The sequence below is a fragment of the Parambassis ranga genome, chromosome 7, assembly GCF_900634625.1.
Source record: "Parambassis ranga chromosome 7, fParRan2.1, whole genome shotgun sequence".
NCBI lineage: Eukaryota > Metazoa > Chordata > Actinopteri > Ambassidae > Parambassis > Parambassis ranga.
The window spans coordinates 2,265,875-2,283,374 of record NC_041028.1 but is presented as its reverse complement, the minus strand read 5'-3'; the positions used below and the strand labels follow the sequence as shown (position 1 = coordinate 2,283,374).

The following is a 17,500-nucleotide window of genomic DNA, read 5'->3' as shown; positions in this document are numbered from 1 at the left end:
ATGATGATGGTGGTGATGATGACGGTGATGATGATGACGGTGATAGTGATGATGGTGACGATGATGATGATGATGGTGATGGTGATGGTGATGGTGATGGTGATGATGATGATGGTGATGATGGTGATGGTGATGGTGATGGGGATGGTGATGATGATGATGGTGATGATGATGATGGTGATGGTGATGATGGTGATGGTGATGGTGATGGGGATGGTGATGATGATGATGGTGATGATGATGATGATGTTGATGGTGATGGTGATGGTGATGTTGATGTTTCAGCTGAATGAACCCAGTTTGGTGGAAGGTTTAGTTCTGATCAACATTGACCCCTGTGCAAAGGGCTGGATGGACTGGGCTGCTGCTAAGGTAACATACACACACTTTACAGACACTGTGTCCTTAACAGTCATTAACCCCATAAACCCTGTACAGACAGACAGAATCAGACTGTCAGCTTTTAAATCGTTATAATCGGTATAGTTTATACCTCGGCCACGACTTTCACTGTGATGTGAGGTAGAATCCTGAAGCGTCAGTCCGCTCTGAGATACTGTGTTACATGATGATGTTTTTGTTGCTGCAGCTGAGCGGCTGGACGAGCAACCTGGTGGACATCATCATGGGACACCACTTCAGCACTGTGAGCACAGCCCTGTTTGACTCACAGCTCAGACTGCGCTACCCTCTGCTAAACTGTCACTGTCTGTGTGTGTGTACATGAGTAGGATGAGTTAACAGAGAACAAAGAGATCATCCAGACGTACAGACTCCACATCTCTCAGGACATTCCGCTGGACAACCTGGCCCTGTTCTACAACAGCTATGACAGGTGCAGTGCTGCAGATACAAGACATGTTTTCATTGGCCTGAGAGAATCAGCATTTGTTAGCAGCAGCAGATATTACATGCTGTGTGTGTCTGTGTGTGTGTAGTCGCACTGAGTTGCAGATGGAGCGGCCTATTCCTGGTCTGAATGAAAACACAGTCACTACACTCAGGTAGCGTCTCTTCGTTCTTGTACGTCTGAAACATGTCTGACTGTCAGATGACACTCCCGTGTGTGTGTGTGTCTCAGGTGTCCCGCTCTGCTGGTGGTTGGAGACACATCCCCTGCTGTTGATGCTGTGGTGAGTGTCTGCCCTGTTTCCCTGACAACAGACAGCGTATGATATCATATTGTGGTAAATACAGTATGTGTGTGTGTCTCTGCAGGTCGAATGTAACTCGAGACTTAATCCCACCAAGACTACTTTGCTCAAGGTACCCTGCATCTGCCTGTCTGTCTGTGTGTCTCTGCCTGTCTGTCTGTGTGTCTGTGTGTCTCTGCCTGTCTGTCTGTGTGTCTGTGTGTCTCTGCCTGTCTGTCTGTGTGTCTCTGCCTGTCTGTCTGTGTGTCTCTGCCTGTCTGTCTGTGTGTCTCTCTGCCTGTCTGTCTGTGTGTCTGTCTGTCTGCCTGCCTGTCTGTCTGTCTGCTTGTCTCTGCCTGTCTCTGTCTGCTTGTCTCTGCCTGTCTGTCTCTGTCTGTCTCTCTGTCTGTCTGCCTGCTTGTCTCTGCCGGTCTGTCTCTGTCTGTCTGTTTCTCTCTGCCTGTCTGCCGGTCTGTCTCTGTCTGCCTGTCTCTGCCTGTCTGTCTCTGTCTGTCTCTCTGTCTGTCTGCCTGCTTGTCTCTGCCGGTCTGTCTCTGTCTGTCTCTGTCTGTCTGTCTCTGCCTGCCTGTCTCTGCCTGCCTGTCTCTGCCTGCCTGTCTCTGCTGGTCTGTCTCCTCACCTGTACCTTCCATCTCTGTCGTGTTCTGTCATTTATCAATGAAACGCTTCCTGCTCGGTCAGTGATGATGATGATTGGCGGGTTGAGGAGAGCTGTTGGTGGGTGGGATGATTATCGTGGGCTGATCCAGGCAGAGCAGCCTCAGCTCTGTCTCATAATGACTTTATGAAACAAAGAGCGTTCATGCATGTTGCACAGAGTTCCAGCTGTTCAGTCGAAGCCACCTCCTGGCTCTGACAGGACCAACAGTTACCTGCTATAATACTGTATGGAACAGCTGCAGATGAGCAGCTTCTGTTCTTCTCATCCTGAAGTCCATGAAGTGTCTCCTTCTGCAGGCTGTTTAGGGAAAAAACTGAGAGGAAGAGTCCATGTTGAGACGGTTTGTGTTGTTGTTTGATGATGAAACCATGATGGTGTGGTTGAGGTGTAACATTAATCAGAAGCCTCGTGATGATGCCCTGCTTCTGTTTCTTCCTCAGATGGCAGACTGCGGGGGACTTCCTCAGGTGGTGCAGGTGAGTGTTAATGAATACTAATACAGAAAATATCTATGTTGTCTTCACACTGTGAGAGTTTAAATAAAATCAGTCATGTCTACAATGGAAGTATCAGTTTAACAGAGTCTTTTCTCTCATTAGCCAGGAAAACTAGCAGAGGCCTTCAAGTACTTCGTCCAGGGGATGGGCTACAGTGAGTATCCTCACACAGAAGTCCAGCTGAACGGTCTGTGACTTGGTGTCTGTCCTCGTCTCTTCTCTGGATGTTGTCTCAGTTGTTCAGGCTGTTTTCTAGTTTTTGGTGTTTTTAACATATATTAAACCTGCTGTCCATGTGTTAATGTACTTTAAAGTCTCACAGTAAACGTGTTGCTGTTAGGACCTGACTGTGGGGGGGTGTCCTCTGTAGGGATGCTCCAGTCCAACTCTTCCAGCCCTGACAGGCTTTGTGTGTCAGCTGACGTCTGATGGCAGCTGATGAAATGTCCTTCTCAGATGTTATTGGCAGCTTGTTGGTATAACAAGTGTGAAGAACCTGCAGCTGACTGACACCTGATGTTCACGTTGGATTGGTGCATCCCTGCCCATCTGTTATTGAACCCTTTAAAGCAGCTGCTCAGTCTGCCTCTGTGTTTGTCTGTCTATAGCCCCGCCTCACTAGCTATTCTCTAAGTGTAAGTAGCAGTTTGTAGGCTGTGTGTGTGTGTGTGTGTGTGAGGGGTTAACCTCACGTCTTCTTGCCTTTTCCTACTCTGTTTCCTCCAGTCCCTCATGTCCTATTAAACAACCTGAGCAACCAATCAGGTATTAGGATTTCAACCAGACTCTGAACCCTTTGTCTCCATCTGTTGTCTGTCTTCAGTCCTTGTCTGTGTGTGTCTGTGTGTGTGTGTTTCTGCATGCTGATGTTCTTCCTCCTCTGCTCTGCATGCCAGCTCTGTTCACTCTGCAGATCAAACTCCATTTTTGTAGTTTTGTATTGTCATCAGATCATAACTGTGTTACACTGCAGACATGTCAGAGCGCAGTGTAACACTCGCCCGCAGCCATGACTGTGCTGTTTCCATGGAGGTGCAGGTTTTAATGACGGATCCACTCAGCTGTGATCTGTCTCTGACGTCATGCTCGTGTCTGTGTCGCCCCCCAGTGCCCACGGCTGGTATGACCCGTCTGGTTCGCTCCAGGACTCACTCGGCCTCCAGCGTGGGCTCCACAGATGGCGCCCGGGCCCGCAGTACCACCAACACACTGCCAGAGGGCGCCAACTGCAGCAGCAGCCCTGAACACACAGCTGTACACACCATTGAGATGACAGCATAGGACTGTTCTGGCTTTCTCTGTCTCTCCTCCTCTTCCTCAGAGGCCGTGTAATCTTTCCTGTTTCAGTTGTTTCGTTCTTCCTGCAGAGCTGAGTCCTGTCAGACCGGAAGTAGAGACGGAGCCTGTCCGAATCTCCCCTGTCGAGTTTAGGGTTTAGATTTGTTGTAACTGTTTTGGCATCAGCAGCAGCCACGTGGCTCCTTTCTTAGATCCTGCTGCTGGTGGTGGTGGTGGTGGTTCATTGATGCGGTTGCCATGGTGATGCTGTAGACGTACACAGACTTCAGTCGGTTCATATTTATATTCAGTTGTATTGTGTTTGGACCAGATTCTTCTCTCTTCTGTTTCCTTGGTGTGGGTCCCGACCCTTTCTTTTTTGATTATTATAATCTTCATTATTTTGTTATTGTTGGTGTTGCTGTTAGTTCATATAAGGCTGTAACTTTAATATTTCATCACAAATGAAGATTCATTCTCCTACTTTAAACACTGGAGTTGGATGGGAGATCTGGTTTAACAGCAGCAGAACAGTGAGTCCAGCATGTGGGTGGGGTACAGGTCGGTTTATGTATAAACTTCACAGAGCCGAATGTTTGTTTTTCTGAAAAAGACCCAGCTTTACCAGCACACAAACGGTTAAAGCGCTGAGCTCTGAGACTGAATGTAAAATCCAAACTAAGACAGATGCACGTTGTTTATCCAGCATGTGGCTTCGACGCCTCTTAAAGCAGAACGTCTCCACTGTTCATAGTTGTGAAGTTTCTGTCTGGTACTCTGTGATTGGTCGGTCATTTTGAGCTCCTCTGGCGGCTGACACCAGCCCCGAGCTCATCTGGCCCGTGGACAGCATGCTCCCTGTAGAGTTGTGGCATGCAGACCGTGCAGTGGTATCAGTCCTGTGACGCGCTGTTGACCCGTGAAGTCGCCTCTCTTGGCTCAGATGGAACAGAAACCCCGCAGAGCTGCACTTCTTCCTCCATCAGGAGGAGCTCACAGGAGTTCAGTTTACCTACAAATGATCCCGACCCGAGTATCAGGCGGCCACGTTCTGCTGATGCTGGCGTAGCTTTTAACAGCGATATTAAAACTTCATTTGCTCCTCTGTGGTTAGGCTGGTGTCTCCTGCTGGGAAACAGGAAATGTTTAATAGCTTTGATGCTGAATCTGATGATGAGGACCTGCAGGGCTGACTCTCAAACATTCACTTCTTTCACTCTAAATATTGTGACTGTTGTTACTATTTATTACTCTGGAGGTTTGTACTGAAGCGTTGGTAGCTGTTGTTACAGAGGTTTGTACTTACTGATGTCGTTTCACAACTTTTAATGTCAGGTTTGTAATGAAATAAAGTTCATTATTCACAAAGACAGATTTTAACCGACTCTTCTGAAAAATTGTGGGAGATAAATGTACAAACGCACAAACATCCTGCTTTAAAGATCAGCACTGATGTTAAATCATGAAGTTCAACGACACTCTGCAGACCTTCACAGCCATCAGACAGACAGACCACTGTGCTCGGTCATATTTTAACTTCAAGGATTTATTATTAACTACATTCTTATTTCATGGCTGCCAGTTTAACAGTGCCACTGTCGGCTAAAAGCCCAAACAGACCCGAGTCTTTCTGAACCTTCAGACTCAGACTCAAACCCAGCAGACTCGCTGATGCTTCTGTCACTCAACAGGTGAATGAAAGTCGAAGAAATGAAACCTGAAAATGTGCCACAGCTGCATTCATATTTAACCATTTATTGCAGGTGACACAGTCTTTTAATTGAATTTGCTTCCACAGAGACGTCTGCCGGTCCGTCAGGCTGATCATCAGCCGTCAAGTGCTGACAGGTCCTCAGCAGAGACACCGCAGCAGCAGCAGCTTTAAAAAAGGACGACAGGTTGGAGGGGGAGCTCAGCTGGCAGCAGGGGGCACCGTTTTGCCGCAGAGGCGACCCAGCAGACCGGCCATCTGCAGCAGCGAGTTGACGCCTTCGGCCACCCGCATGTGAGTGTAGCCAATCTCCTGCAGGAGACATGGAGCAGAGAGAGGTAAGAGACCCTGCAGCGGCGTCAGGATGGACTTCTGAGACCATGTCACATCTGAACACTATCAGCTGTTGTAAACAGCTGGATGATGCATGCTATTATTGATAGTTCCACATTCTGTGTGTCTACTATGTTAAGTTGAACTCCGGCTGCTTGTAACTCAGATACACAACGACCTGTTGAGGCATCTTAAAGAACGACCCCCGGATCCTGACCGCTGCTTCCTGTCGGGCTCGGACCTCACCTTGATAAACTCCAGTTTGAGAAACTCAGCCATCTGGTAGGTTTTGCAGACCCTGAAGATGTTCCCAATGATGTCCTCTGGGGAGTATCCCAGCGCCCACAGATGCTCCACCACCTTGTAGGCCTCGTCGATGTTCCCGTCCACACAGTGTCCCAGCATGCCTTTCACTAGCAGAGGGTGCGGCTCGTCGCACACTTTAAACACGTTCTCACTGTTGATGTAGCCGAAGCCAGAGTTGGTGGATTGCAGGTTGTTCAGTGCCTGAATATAGGGAGGAAAATAACAGGAAGTCAGTGAATCTACAGTGTCCCTGAGCCTCATAACGCTAGGCTCCTCCCCTCACCTGTCGCATGTCTCCCTGTGATGTGAAGATGATGGCTTCCAGCCCATCGTCAGACACAGACAGGCGCTCCTTCTCCACCACCTCCTGCAGGCGGGCGAGGATCTGTCCATCTGTCAGTTTAGAGTAGCGCAGCACGGCGCAGCGGGACTGGATGGGCTCGATGATCTTATCCGAGGTGTTACAGGCCAGAGCAAAACGGGTCGTCTTGGAGTAGATCTCCATGATCCTCCTCAACGCCTGCTGGGCGCCGTCTGTCATGCTGGGAGGACAAGATGCAGGTCAGGTCATCGGTATTAGAAGGTGCTGTCAGCCTGTCAGTGAGTCTCAATGTGAAATTAACTCATCTGAATATCAGAAATTTCACAAAGAAGGAGCTCGCACTTGTCGCCTCACCTGTCGGCCTCGTCCAGGATGATGATCTTGTGACGTCCTTTGGGCAGTGTGACTTTCTGCTGAGCGAACATCTTGATCTTGTTCCTCACCACGTCGATTCCCCTGCAGACACAGATGGAGGTTAGGTTAGGTTTTGAACGCAGCCCGTGCAGCACCAGGGTGTGGTCGTCCAGCAGAGTCTCACCTGTCGTTGGAGGCGTTGAGCTCCAGCACAGCTTCTTTCATGGAGGCTCCCAGCAGAGCCCGGGCCAAACACAGGATGCTGGTGGTCTTTCCTGTGCCAGGAGGACCTGGAACACAACAGACGACACGCACCGTTCTGCTTTTATTTTGAAGGGAGCAGGAAGTTCAGGTGGATCCACAGCATGGCTCCATGTATGTAAACAACACATTAAAGAATGGACTCGGTGATGTACGAAAGAAACACATTTTCCGTCCACACCGACCTGCGATGATGATGTTCGGGACGTTTCCCTCTCTGGCGAACACCTCCAGCCGGCTCACCGTCTCCTCGTTCCCCACGATCTCGTTCAGCTTCAGCGGCCGGTATTTCTCCACCCACGGCAGCTCGTAGCTGCTCTCGGAGCTCTTGGACGCCCCAGAAGACTCCCCGGCCTCCGTGTCCGTCTTCTGTCCGCTCTCCGCCGGTTTCTGCTCATGTTGGGGGTCCGCCATCTCCACGTCCATGATGTTTGTACTGCAGTCAGCCCGCGAACGGCGCTTTCCCTCCCTGACAACCGCGCTGCAGTAAACCGGCGCCTCATTGGCTGAGCGTTTATTGGCGGATGCGGTGATTGGTTGAGGAAGTGTCGCGATATTTCTCAGGGCTAAAGGCGTCATGAATGTTAGATAAAATAAACAAGCAGTGTTATGAAGTTACTAAAAAAACTTCTAGGACAGTTACAAAACACAGGTAAGTGCGAATGATGATAATAATAATATATAAAATATACTCTTATTTTATAGAATATAAACATAATAATACACAACAATAGAAATGGGATTGAAAAAATAAAATGCATAATAAAAAAATAATAATAATATAAATATCTAAGGTTGTATTTGATCTTGAAGTTTTCAGTGTATTATTAGTGTTTTCTTCAGTTATATATCTGTGGATGCTCTTATTCGTGTCCTATGGTAAAAATGTTGTTTTCAGTTATTGTAATAAGTCAATTTATTGACTGTTTTAATAAAATGATGCAGATATTTGTTGGTAACTTCCCTCTGTCGTGTGGACGCCAGCTCTGATTTTATTGTGTTAAATGTTTGTGTGTTTGGCTGTGGTTTGTTTGGGGGCCTGTCGCCCTCTGTCGGCCGTGCAAAGTACCGCGGTTCAGGGCCGGAAGTCGTCATCGTCCGGGTCTGAAGCATTTCCTACTTCCGCAAACAGTCTGCTCTGTGTGCAGCTTCCCCGTTTATCGGTTGATCAATGCGGCGGTTGGATTCTGCCTCTCGCTTCCTGCCTCTGTTTGATATTCCGAACAGCTCTGACATTTATGAGTGATTGATCCGCGTCATGACGGCCAACAGCCGCTGCTCCGCCGCAGAGCCTCCGGGTCTGGAGACCCAGCGGCGGGAGATCGAGTCTCTGCTACGGGAGTGTGAGCTCCGTGCTGGGGACAGTTGGTGAGAGTCCGCCCGCCACACACACACAGACAGGGCTAACAGCTAGCTTCGCACGGCTAATGTTACCTAACGGTGACTAACAGGTTTAACGGGGGGAGTCGGACCGCCGCCGTGTCGCGGTGACTTTGTGGGACACTTTAACGGCTCGCCGTCGCACGTTAGCCGCTGCCGCCGTGTTAGCTTGTGCTAAGCAGGTGGACGTTGAACTGACCGTTAGCCGCCGCTGCTAACGCTAGCCTGTCAACCAGCTGTAAAAAGGAGGCGTTCAGGGCGCAGCAGACGTTGTGGTTTTTGCTGGAACAGGTTTTAGTGCTTCCCATCGCTGCATGTTGGACACATTTCCAGCTCAGAGTGGCTTCAAAGTTTCTGTTTCTGTTTCTAGTCTGAACCATTTCCTCAGTCTAACATTCACTAATGAACAAAAACACGGTCAGACCCGGACCCCCCTCTGTGCTGCTTCTCCTGGTCAATAAAGCTTCACTGAATAAATGAGGAATGAAGATACACATAAGATTTATTATTCGTCTTGTTGTAGTTGATCATGTCTGTGTACATGTGTGTGTTAACATTCCAGCCGCAGGTTACTGCAGCCAGAAAGCACAGCGACAGGAGCTGCAGGTTTCCTTCAGCTCGCCTCAGCCTCAGAAGCTGTTTCAGACTGGTGTCCCGTGGTCGTGGACTCCATGTGATGCAGCTCTCCATCACTCTGTGTTATTGTCCGTCTTAAACACACGCTGGTGGTGCTCGGAGCAGGAGGAAATCTCTGACGTCCATTCCTCCAAACACTTCTTTTCTTCTTCTGTGTTTCTCTGGCTGCAGATGTGTACCATGATGTGTGCACAGTGTGAACATGCTGATGCTGCTTTGTACATGTTCAGTTTGATATTTTTAATATTTCACAGATTTAACAGTAATTGCAGCTGCCCTGTTTGGAGGTGAGCTGGTACTTCCTGTTCACTTGGTTCAGTCACAGCCCTGAACCTGTAGTGCTTCATGTACCTTCCAGCTGAGCAGGGTGTAGGTCCGGCGCTGCGTTTACTGCCCATCACAGTGTTTGTTATTTGGGGTTTTTGCCGTCAGACATGTGAGGAAACCAGACACAGCAGAGAATTAGAGCCGGTCAGGTTCCCTGCAGAGCGGGCAGTCGTCACTGAAACACCAGGCAGTAAACATGTTAGACATTATGAGTGGAGGTCTGTGGAGGGACTGACTCACTTTGGGAACCAGCCCCTAGAGGCTGTGGGGGGAACTGCAGCTCTTGGTTTTTGTGCATAGGTTTCATTTCTCCACATTCCTGCTGCTGCTGTTCTCGTGCTGATTTCAGTCTGACCACTGAGCCGGAGTGAGCCGTCACTCCTCTGCTGTGTTTCACCTGAAGCACTCTGAACCGGTCCCTGTAGAGATTCAACAGGTTTATCATCACATACACAGCAAAGGTTACACTGAGCAACACAACACTTACTTTGAGTTCCCCTCACACAACCAGACCGGACTCAGATAAAGGGAATGAACTGTAAGCAGAGGCCGTGAGTCCATCCAGACTCCTGCTGTTCTCCTGACACTGATGCAGAGATGTGTAAAATCCAGAGTGATCAGTGTTGGTGCCTCTCTGATTGATTGACAGCTGACTAACCACTGATTCCTGCTGAGCTCTGATTGATCTGCACCTTCTTGTGTTGTGGTTTGAGCAGTTTTACTTGTAAACTCTCACTGAAACTCTCATCCATGATCGGAAACTGAACGTCTCTCACTGCTTACATATCAATATTTAGTTGAAGGAATACTTCAGACAAAATGAGTTTAAGGTTTTGTGTTAGATGAATATTTGTAGGATTTATTTTAATTTTTTAATTGACTTTCAATTGACAAAATAATAAGCTGTGTGTTTCTGAACTGATCATAGAAGGAAGTTTTATTTGTGTGTTGGACTGATCTGTGTGTGTCTGTCTGTGTGTCTGTCTGTGTGTCTGTGTGTGTGTGTGTTGCAGGTATGTGGTGGATCGTCGCTGGTTTGAACAGTGGAAGGAGTTTGTGGAGACCGGAGACCAGAACTCTTCATCCTTCCCGGGTCAGATCAACAACAGCGAGCTCTTTGAGGGTCAGTAAACGCATCATTTGAACGGCTGCACGGCCTGTTCAGCACTCAGTGACGGGCTGTCTGCTGGTTACAGACCTGGACTCGTACCACCTGAAGGAGCGCCTGGTGGAGAACGAGGACTTCGTGTTGGTGCCGGCGGTGGCCTGGCACAAGCTGCTGGCCTGGTACGGCATGGTGGACAACCAGCCGCCGCTGGAGCGCAAGGTAACGCCGCCAGGCGCCGCTGTGTGTGTTGTGTTGAGTTGACTGACGGTGTGAGGGACATGAAGGACACCTGACTCTGTGTGTGTGTGTTTGTCAGGTGGTGGACCTGCCCAGCACCCTGAAGGTGGAGGTGTACCCTGTTGAGATTTTCCTCTGTCTCCATAGCAACATGGAGAACGTCATCACCGCACAGTTCAGCCGCGCCGACAGCATACGTGAGTTTGTGTGTGACAGTGAGTCAGAGACCGAACCTGCTCTCACTGATCCACAGCTCCTCTCGTGTTCTCACACACTGTAGATTTGTATGTTGGTGGTTGTAAACACTCCTTGTGTGTGTGTGTGTGTGTGTGTGCAGACTTGATCCAGAGTGCGATGTGTGAGGCCTTCTCGGCCCCTGAGGGCTCAGAGTGCCGCCTGTGGATGAAGAGTTCAGACAGCAGCTGTGAGCGTCTCAGGAACGTCCACACGAGCGTGCTGGACGCCTGTTTGAGCTCCGGGATGGTGAGGACGCCCTGACACTAACACAACGTGTGTGTGTCTGTGTGTGTGTAGAAGATCAGCCTGGAACCAGGTTGATGTTTGTGTGACGTAGCAAACGTCTCTGATTTCCTCATACTCGCCTCAGCTTAAAATAACAAACTGTCCACCTCAGAGATAAGCTGGAACATGCTTCTGTGTGTGTCTGTGTGTGTGTGTGTCTGTGTGTGTCAGACGGTGATTATGGAGATGAGGAATGCAGACGGCACCTGGCCAAGCTCCAGACCTCAAATCACGTAAGAGCAGTGTTTGACTTTTAATGTTCACTTCATGTTAGTTTATCGCTGCTGCTCTCCTCCCCCTCCTCTCTCCCCCCTCTCTCCCCCCTCTCTTCTTCTCTTCTGTTATTCCAGTAGAAACACATATCACACATCTTATTGTTGGATTTGATCCAGTTTATGGTGGATCACAGAGTGAAACCCTGAGTCTGAGCTGCGGTCCTGTTTGCAGGAGGAACTCTGTGGAGGAGCAGGACTCGTACCGAGGACAGCCGGGCGTCTGTGGACTCACCAACCTGGGCAACACCTGCTTCATGAACTCTGCTCTGCAGGTGTGAACACACACACACACACACACACACACACACACACACACACACACACACACACTCTGAGGTTAAGTTATTGAATAAATGATAATATCAGTGGATGTTGATAAACAGGCTCCTGCTGAACAAATTTTCAAAATATTTTTAAAAAGCTGGAACATAACTTTGAACCTTCCTCCTCTTCTTCTTTTCTTCTTCTCCTCCCCCTCTTCTTCCTCTTCTTCTTCCTCTTCCTTTTTCCTCCTCCTCCTCTTCTTCCTCCTCCTCTTCTTCTTCCTCCTCTTCTTCCTCCTCCAGTGTCTCAGTAACACTCCTCCTCTGACGGAGTACTTCCTGCAGAGCTCCTACCTGGAGGAGCTGAACTTCACCAACCCTCTGGGCATGAAGGGCGAGATCGCCGAGGCATACGCCGACGTCATCAAGCAGATGTGGTCAGGCAGGCACTACTCTGTGGTGCCACGAGTGTTCAAGGTACCGAACACACACACACACACACTGAACCATGAATGTCTGGTTTGCTTTAGACTGGGTGTGGTTTCTTATGTGTGTGTCTGTGTGTGCAGACAAAGGTGGGCCACTTTGCGTCTCAGTTCCTGGGCTACCAGCAGCACGACAGTCAGGAGCTCCTGTCCTTCCTGCTGGACGGACTGCACGAAGACCTGAACCGAGTGAAGAACAAAGAGTACATCGAGCTGCGGGACGCCGACGGGCGGCCGGACCAGGTGAGCCGCTGCCTCCGCCCCCGTCCAGTCGCTCCTGGTTGTGAATGTTCTAACATGTTCCTTCCCATCTTGCAGGAAGTGGCGGAGGAGGCGTGGCGAAACCACCGGCGGCGTAACGACTCGGTGATCGTGGACACGTTTCACGGCCTCTTCAAGTCCACGCTGGTCTGTCCTGAGTGCCACAAGGTCTCTGTGACCTTCGACCCCTTCTGCTACCTGAGCGTCCCACTTCCTGTCAGCAAGGAGCGCGTCATGGAGGTCTTCTTCGTCTCTCTGGACCCGTACGCCAAACCCGTGCAGGTGTGTCCGTCGGCCCGTGCGTGCAGCTGATGTCGACCTTTGACCTCCTGTGATGTTTAATGATGTTTGTGTCTGCAGCATCGGGTCGTGGTTCCCAAAGCAGGAAAAGTGTCTGACCTCTGTGCGGCGCTGTCGGAGATGACCGACGTGACGCCAACACAGGTGTGTGTGTGTGTGTGTGTGTCTGTGTGTGTGTGTCTGTGTGTGTGTGTCTGTGTGTGTGTCTGTGTGTGTGTGTGTGTGTGTGTGTGTGTGTGTGTGTGTGTGTGTGTGTGTGTGTGTGTGTGTGTGTGTGTGTGTGTGTGTGTGTGTGTGTGTGTGTGTGTGTGTGTGTCGGACGGCTCCATACAAATGAGAGTTTAGCGTTATTGTCCGTGTTTCAGATGGTGGTCGCTGACGTCTTCAATCATCGCTTCTATAAGATCTACACCGCTGATGAATCTCTGAGCTGCATTCTGGACCGAGACGACATCTTTGTGTAAGAACAGAACACAGAACACGTGTTCTGCTCCACCTTTGTTTAAACAAACCGGCATACACTGTGTGTGTCTGTGTGTGTGTTCAGGTACGAGCTGAGCCTCCTGGAGGAGCAGCCGGAGGAGCAGGTGCTGCTGGCGCTCTACCTCAGGGAGCGCTCGCACTACAGGGACTACGGCTCCGGCGGCAGCTCGTACGGCACGTCGCTGTTCGGACACCCGCTGCTGCTCAACGTGCGGCGCAGCAGCTGCAGCCAGGAGGCGCTCTACAACCTCTTCCTGCAGAGGCTGGCGTGAGCAAAGCACACACTCACACGTGTTTCTGTAAACAGAGAGGGGCACTAAGCGGCCTGTGTGTGTGCAGGCGGTACGTGCGGCTCCCTGATCCGTCCGAGGAGCTGGAGGAAGAGGAGGAGGAGGAGGAGGATGAAGAAGAGCTGTATAAGACTCAGACCAACGGCATCAGTGACGGTAGGTCCGGTCCTGCAGGCTCCAGCTCCCTGCAGCGCCGCAGCTCCTCTGACGCTTTCTGTTTTTCAGATGAGGACGACACTGAGAATCCTGGACCTTCACAGACCCAACCCTGCTGCGGCGATGCGTCTTCAAACAACCAATCGGACGGCACCGCTCCAACCGAGCTCAAACACACACAGCCCGCACTGGACCGCGTCGATGCTGGGACGATTAACGGGTCCCCGAGCCGGACTGAGCCCGTCTGCAGCGCAGACACCACCAGCACCGATGACCCGACCCCCTCTGGGGATTCAGGCAGCAACGGTGACACTAAGGCCGGGTCAGAGCCCCCGCAGCCCCCCTGTGAGACCGCAGAAGAAGAGAGCGAGGAGAACAAGCAGGAAGAGGCGTGCTCGCCCAGCCCGCCTGCCAGCGAGCACCCGGCCAAGAGGAGGGCGTGTCGGAAGAAGAAGAAGAGGAGCCTGTTCACCATTCAGATGGTCAACTCCAACGGGACGACCGAGAGGGGGGCGGGGGAGGGCGGGAGCGCCGTGTCCTTCACCTGTGAGTCTGACAACACACACACACACACACACACACACACAGAGCTGGAGGCTGGACATATGAGACCAAATTCAACATAAAAAGCTTAGTGTAGTCTGTAAAAAGTCATGATGCAACAGAACAGTCAGAACGTTATAACATGTTAAAAATAATTTATTAAAAACAAAGGGAGTCTACACCTGGAAAAATAGAAAAACAATTCATTGCATATAAACAAACATGGTGTCGGAGTGTTGAAGAGGCTTCGCTGCAGCTTCCTCAGAGCAGTTGGTTTCCCACAAGACGGTCAGCGTTATTGATAATGGAACATCCTGCACAGACGGACCATCAGGCGGTTAGAGGTGAACCGCGGGCACGGTTGAGATAATCTACGTTTATACGCCCACATTCACATAAAGAACAACGGCACCAAAGGATGTTTATTGATGAGTTAGCTGCCTCGTCGCCTTCAGCAGCATATATCTACTTCTATTATTTGTGTTATTGATGTGGTTATATCACATGATCTATTTGAACCTTTATTTTACCAGAACATGTCATTTTACAGCATGAGAGCAGACACATGAGGTCGGTGTTTATATAGTGAAATAAATATTGTGTGACCTGTTCCTTTAATGACTGGAACTAAACCAGGCGCAAATTCATGAAACATGACATTTAAAGGTCTTCCTCCGATATAAAGTTCAGGGATCTGTATGAGCAAACTAATACTACTGCCCTGTCATAGATAAACATGCAGGTGTTTATTTAACCTGTATTAACCCTGACGACGTGACACCGGCGCCGAGATGCCGCCGCACGTGGCGAACAGGTCTGTGGGTCTGAGTGTGTTTAACCTCTGTGTGACGTCCTGTGTGCAGCTCAGCCGTACGTGGCCATCGACTGGGACCCCGACATGAAGAAGAGGTTCTACAATGAAAACGAGGCCGAGGTCAGCGTCTTGTTTCGCGTCAGTTTGAAGTGTGTGTGCGGGCAGAGGCGCTGAGTGTTTGTTGTCTGTGCAGAAATACGTCAAACACGCCAGCATGGAGGTTCCTCAGCAGCAGACCACGGTTCAGCTGCAGGAGTGCATCGAGCTGTTCACCACCGTGGAGACCCTGGAGGAGGAGAACCCCTGGTAACACAACCACACAGCAGCATGGTCTGGTAGGGCAGGCACTAAGGGGATGATGATGACTGTGTGTGTCTGTGTGTGTGTTCAGGTACTGTCCGGTGTGTAAGAAGCACCAGCTGGCCACCAAGAAGCTGGACCTCTGGTCTCTACCAGAGATTCTCATCATCCACCTCAAGAGGTTCTCCTACACCAAGTTCACCAGAGAGAAACTGGACAGCATCGTGGACTTCCCGCTCAGGTACACACACACACAGACACACACAGCAGGGTCAGACCGTAGACTGAACGGTGCTGTGGTGTTTCAGAGACCTGGACTTCTCCGGCTTCCTCCTGAGGAAGAACGTGTCCAGTGAGGAGCCTCCGAGCTGCTATGACCTCATCGCTGTGTCCAATCACTACGGAGGACTCAGAGACGGACACTGTAAGACATGCTCAGATGACCTCTGACCTTCCATTGGTCACATGACTCCTGTGGACTCATGTCTTCTCTCCTGCAGACACCAGCTACGCCAAGAACAAGGACAGCGGCCAGTGGTATTACTTCGACGACAGCAAAGTGACGTACGCCAAAGAGGACCAGATCGTGGTCAGTATGTCTACAGTACTACACAACACTATACTACACTCACTACACTACACAACACACTACATTACACATACTACACTCACTACACACTCTACACAACACATACTACACACTCTACCCACTACCCCACTACCCTAACACTCTCTACACTAGACACACACATCACATACTACACAACACTACACTACACACTCTACACTACACAACACACTCTAGTGTAGAGTGTGTATGTGTTGTGTAGTCTAGTGTAGACTGTGTAGTCTAGTGTAGACTACACACTACACTAGACATACTACACTACACACTCTACACAACACAACACACACTCTACACTAGACTACACACTAGACTACACACACTACACTACACAACAGATACTACACTAGACTACACAACACACAATACACACGTCTAGACTACACTACACTACACAATACACACTCTACACTAGACTACACTACACACTCTAGACTACACAACACACACTACACTACACACCACATACTACACTAGACTACACTACACACTCTAGACTACACAACACACACTACACACCACATACTACACACACTACACTACACACCACATACTACACACACACTACACTACACAATACACACTCTACACTAGACTACACTACACAACACTACACTACACACTCTACTGTGTGTAGTGTAGTGTAGTATGTGTAGTCTAGTGTAGACTACACATACTACACTAGACATACTACACTACACACTCTACACTAGACTACACAACACACACTACACACTCTACACTAGACTACACAACACACACTACACACTCTACACTAGCCTACACACACACTACACTAGACTACACAACACTACACTACACACTCTAGTGTAGACTGTGTAGTCTAGTGTAGACTACACACTCTACACAACACATTCTACACTAGACATACTACACTACACACTCTACACAACAGTGTGTAGTGTAGTCTAGTGTAGACTACACATACTACACTACACACTCTACACAACACACACTACACACTCTAGTGTAGAGTGTGTATGTGTTGTGTAGTGTGTAGACTGTGTAGACTACACACTCTACACAACACATACTACACACTACACTAGACATACTACACTACACACTCTACACTAGACTACACACTACACTACACAACACATACTACACACTACACTAGACTACACAACACATACTACACTAGACTACACACTCTACACTAGACTACACTACACACTCTACACTACACACACTACACTACACAACACACAATGCACACTCTACACTACACACTCTACACTAGACTACACTACACAACACTACACACTCTACACAACACACTACACACTCTAGTGTAGAGTGTGTATGTGTTGTGTAGTGTAGTGTAGAATACACACTCTACACAACACATACTACACACTCTACACTAGACATACTACACTACACAACACACTACACACTCTACACTAGACTACACAACACACAATACACACTCTACACTAGACTACACAACACTACACTACACACTCTAGTGTAGACTGTGTAGTCTAGTGTAGACTACACACTCTACACAACACATTCTACACTAGACATACTACACTACACACTCTACACAACAGTGTGTAGTGTAGTCTAGTGTAGACTACACATACTACAC

General features: G+C 49.3%; 3 protein-coding genes across 4 annotated transcripts in view; 2 read left to right on the top strand and 1 right to left on the bottom strand.

Annotated features, from left to right (window-relative positions):
* The window catches only part of LOC114439063 (protein NDRG3-like), a 13,956-nt gene extending 8,996 nt beyond the window's left edge, over window positions 1-4,960 (top strand). For both annotated transcript variants that reach the window (XM_028410794.1, XM_028410795.1), the window contains exons 8-16: window positions 286-372; window positions 590-646; window positions 732-835; window positions 939-1,004; window positions 1,082-1,133; window positions 1,219-1,266; window positions 2,256-2,291; window positions 2,415-2,466; window positions 3,421-4,960. In XM_028410794.1, the coding sequence (XP_028266595.1) occupies window positions 286-372; window positions 590-646; window positions 732-835; window positions 939-1,004; window positions 1,082-1,133; window positions 1,219-1,266; window positions 2,256-2,291; window positions 2,415-2,466; window positions 3,421-3,593 (675 nt within the window). In that variant the 3' untranslated portion in view covers window positions 3,594-4,960. The remainder of the gene's footprint in view (window positions 1-285; window positions 373-589; window positions 647-731; window positions 836-938; window positions 1,005-1,081; window positions 1,134-1,218; window positions 1,267-2,255; window positions 2,292-2,414; window positions 2,467-3,420) is intronic.
* A 158-nt stretch (window positions 4,961-5,118) lies between these two features.
* LOC114439065 (replication factor C subunit 2-like) lies at window positions 5,119-7,366 on the bottom strand. Its single transcript, XM_028410796.1, has 6 exons — window positions 7,063-7,366; window positions 6,801-6,906; window positions 6,617-6,718; window positions 6,224-6,482; window positions 5,881-6,141; window positions 5,119-5,613 (listed from the first exon to the last, which is right to left on the bottom strand). The coding sequence occupies exons 1-6, from the start codon at window positions 7,301-7,303 to the stop codon at window positions 5,503-5,505; spliced, it is 1,080 nt and encodes a 359-aa protein (XP_028266597.1). The 5' UTR covers window positions 7,304-7,366; the 3' UTR covers window positions 5,119-5,502.
* A 610-nt stretch (window positions 7,367-7,976) lies between these two features.
* Window positions 7,977-15,984, top strand: LOC114438187 (ubiquitin carboxyl-terminal hydrolase 11-like). The gene is made up of 20 exons (XM_028409378.1): window positions 7,977-8,245; window positions 10,234-10,343; window positions 10,417-10,547; window positions 10,645-10,762; window positions 10,903-11,048; window positions 11,259-11,320; window positions 11,535-11,634; window positions 11,929-12,102; window positions 12,195-12,353; window positions 12,429-12,653; window positions 12,732-12,815; window positions 13,037-13,131; window positions 13,219-13,422; window positions 13,494-13,600; window positions 13,670-14,146; window positions 15,007-15,077; window positions 15,151-15,263; window positions 15,349-15,498; window positions 15,566-15,681; window positions 15,758-15,984. The coding sequence occupies exons 1-20, from the start codon at window positions 8,136-8,138 to the stop codon at window positions 15,982-15,984; spliced, it is 2,979 nt and encodes a 992-aa protein (XP_028265179.1). The 5' UTR covers window positions 7,977-8,135.
* Window positions 15,985-17,500: the final 1,516 nt, after the last annotated feature.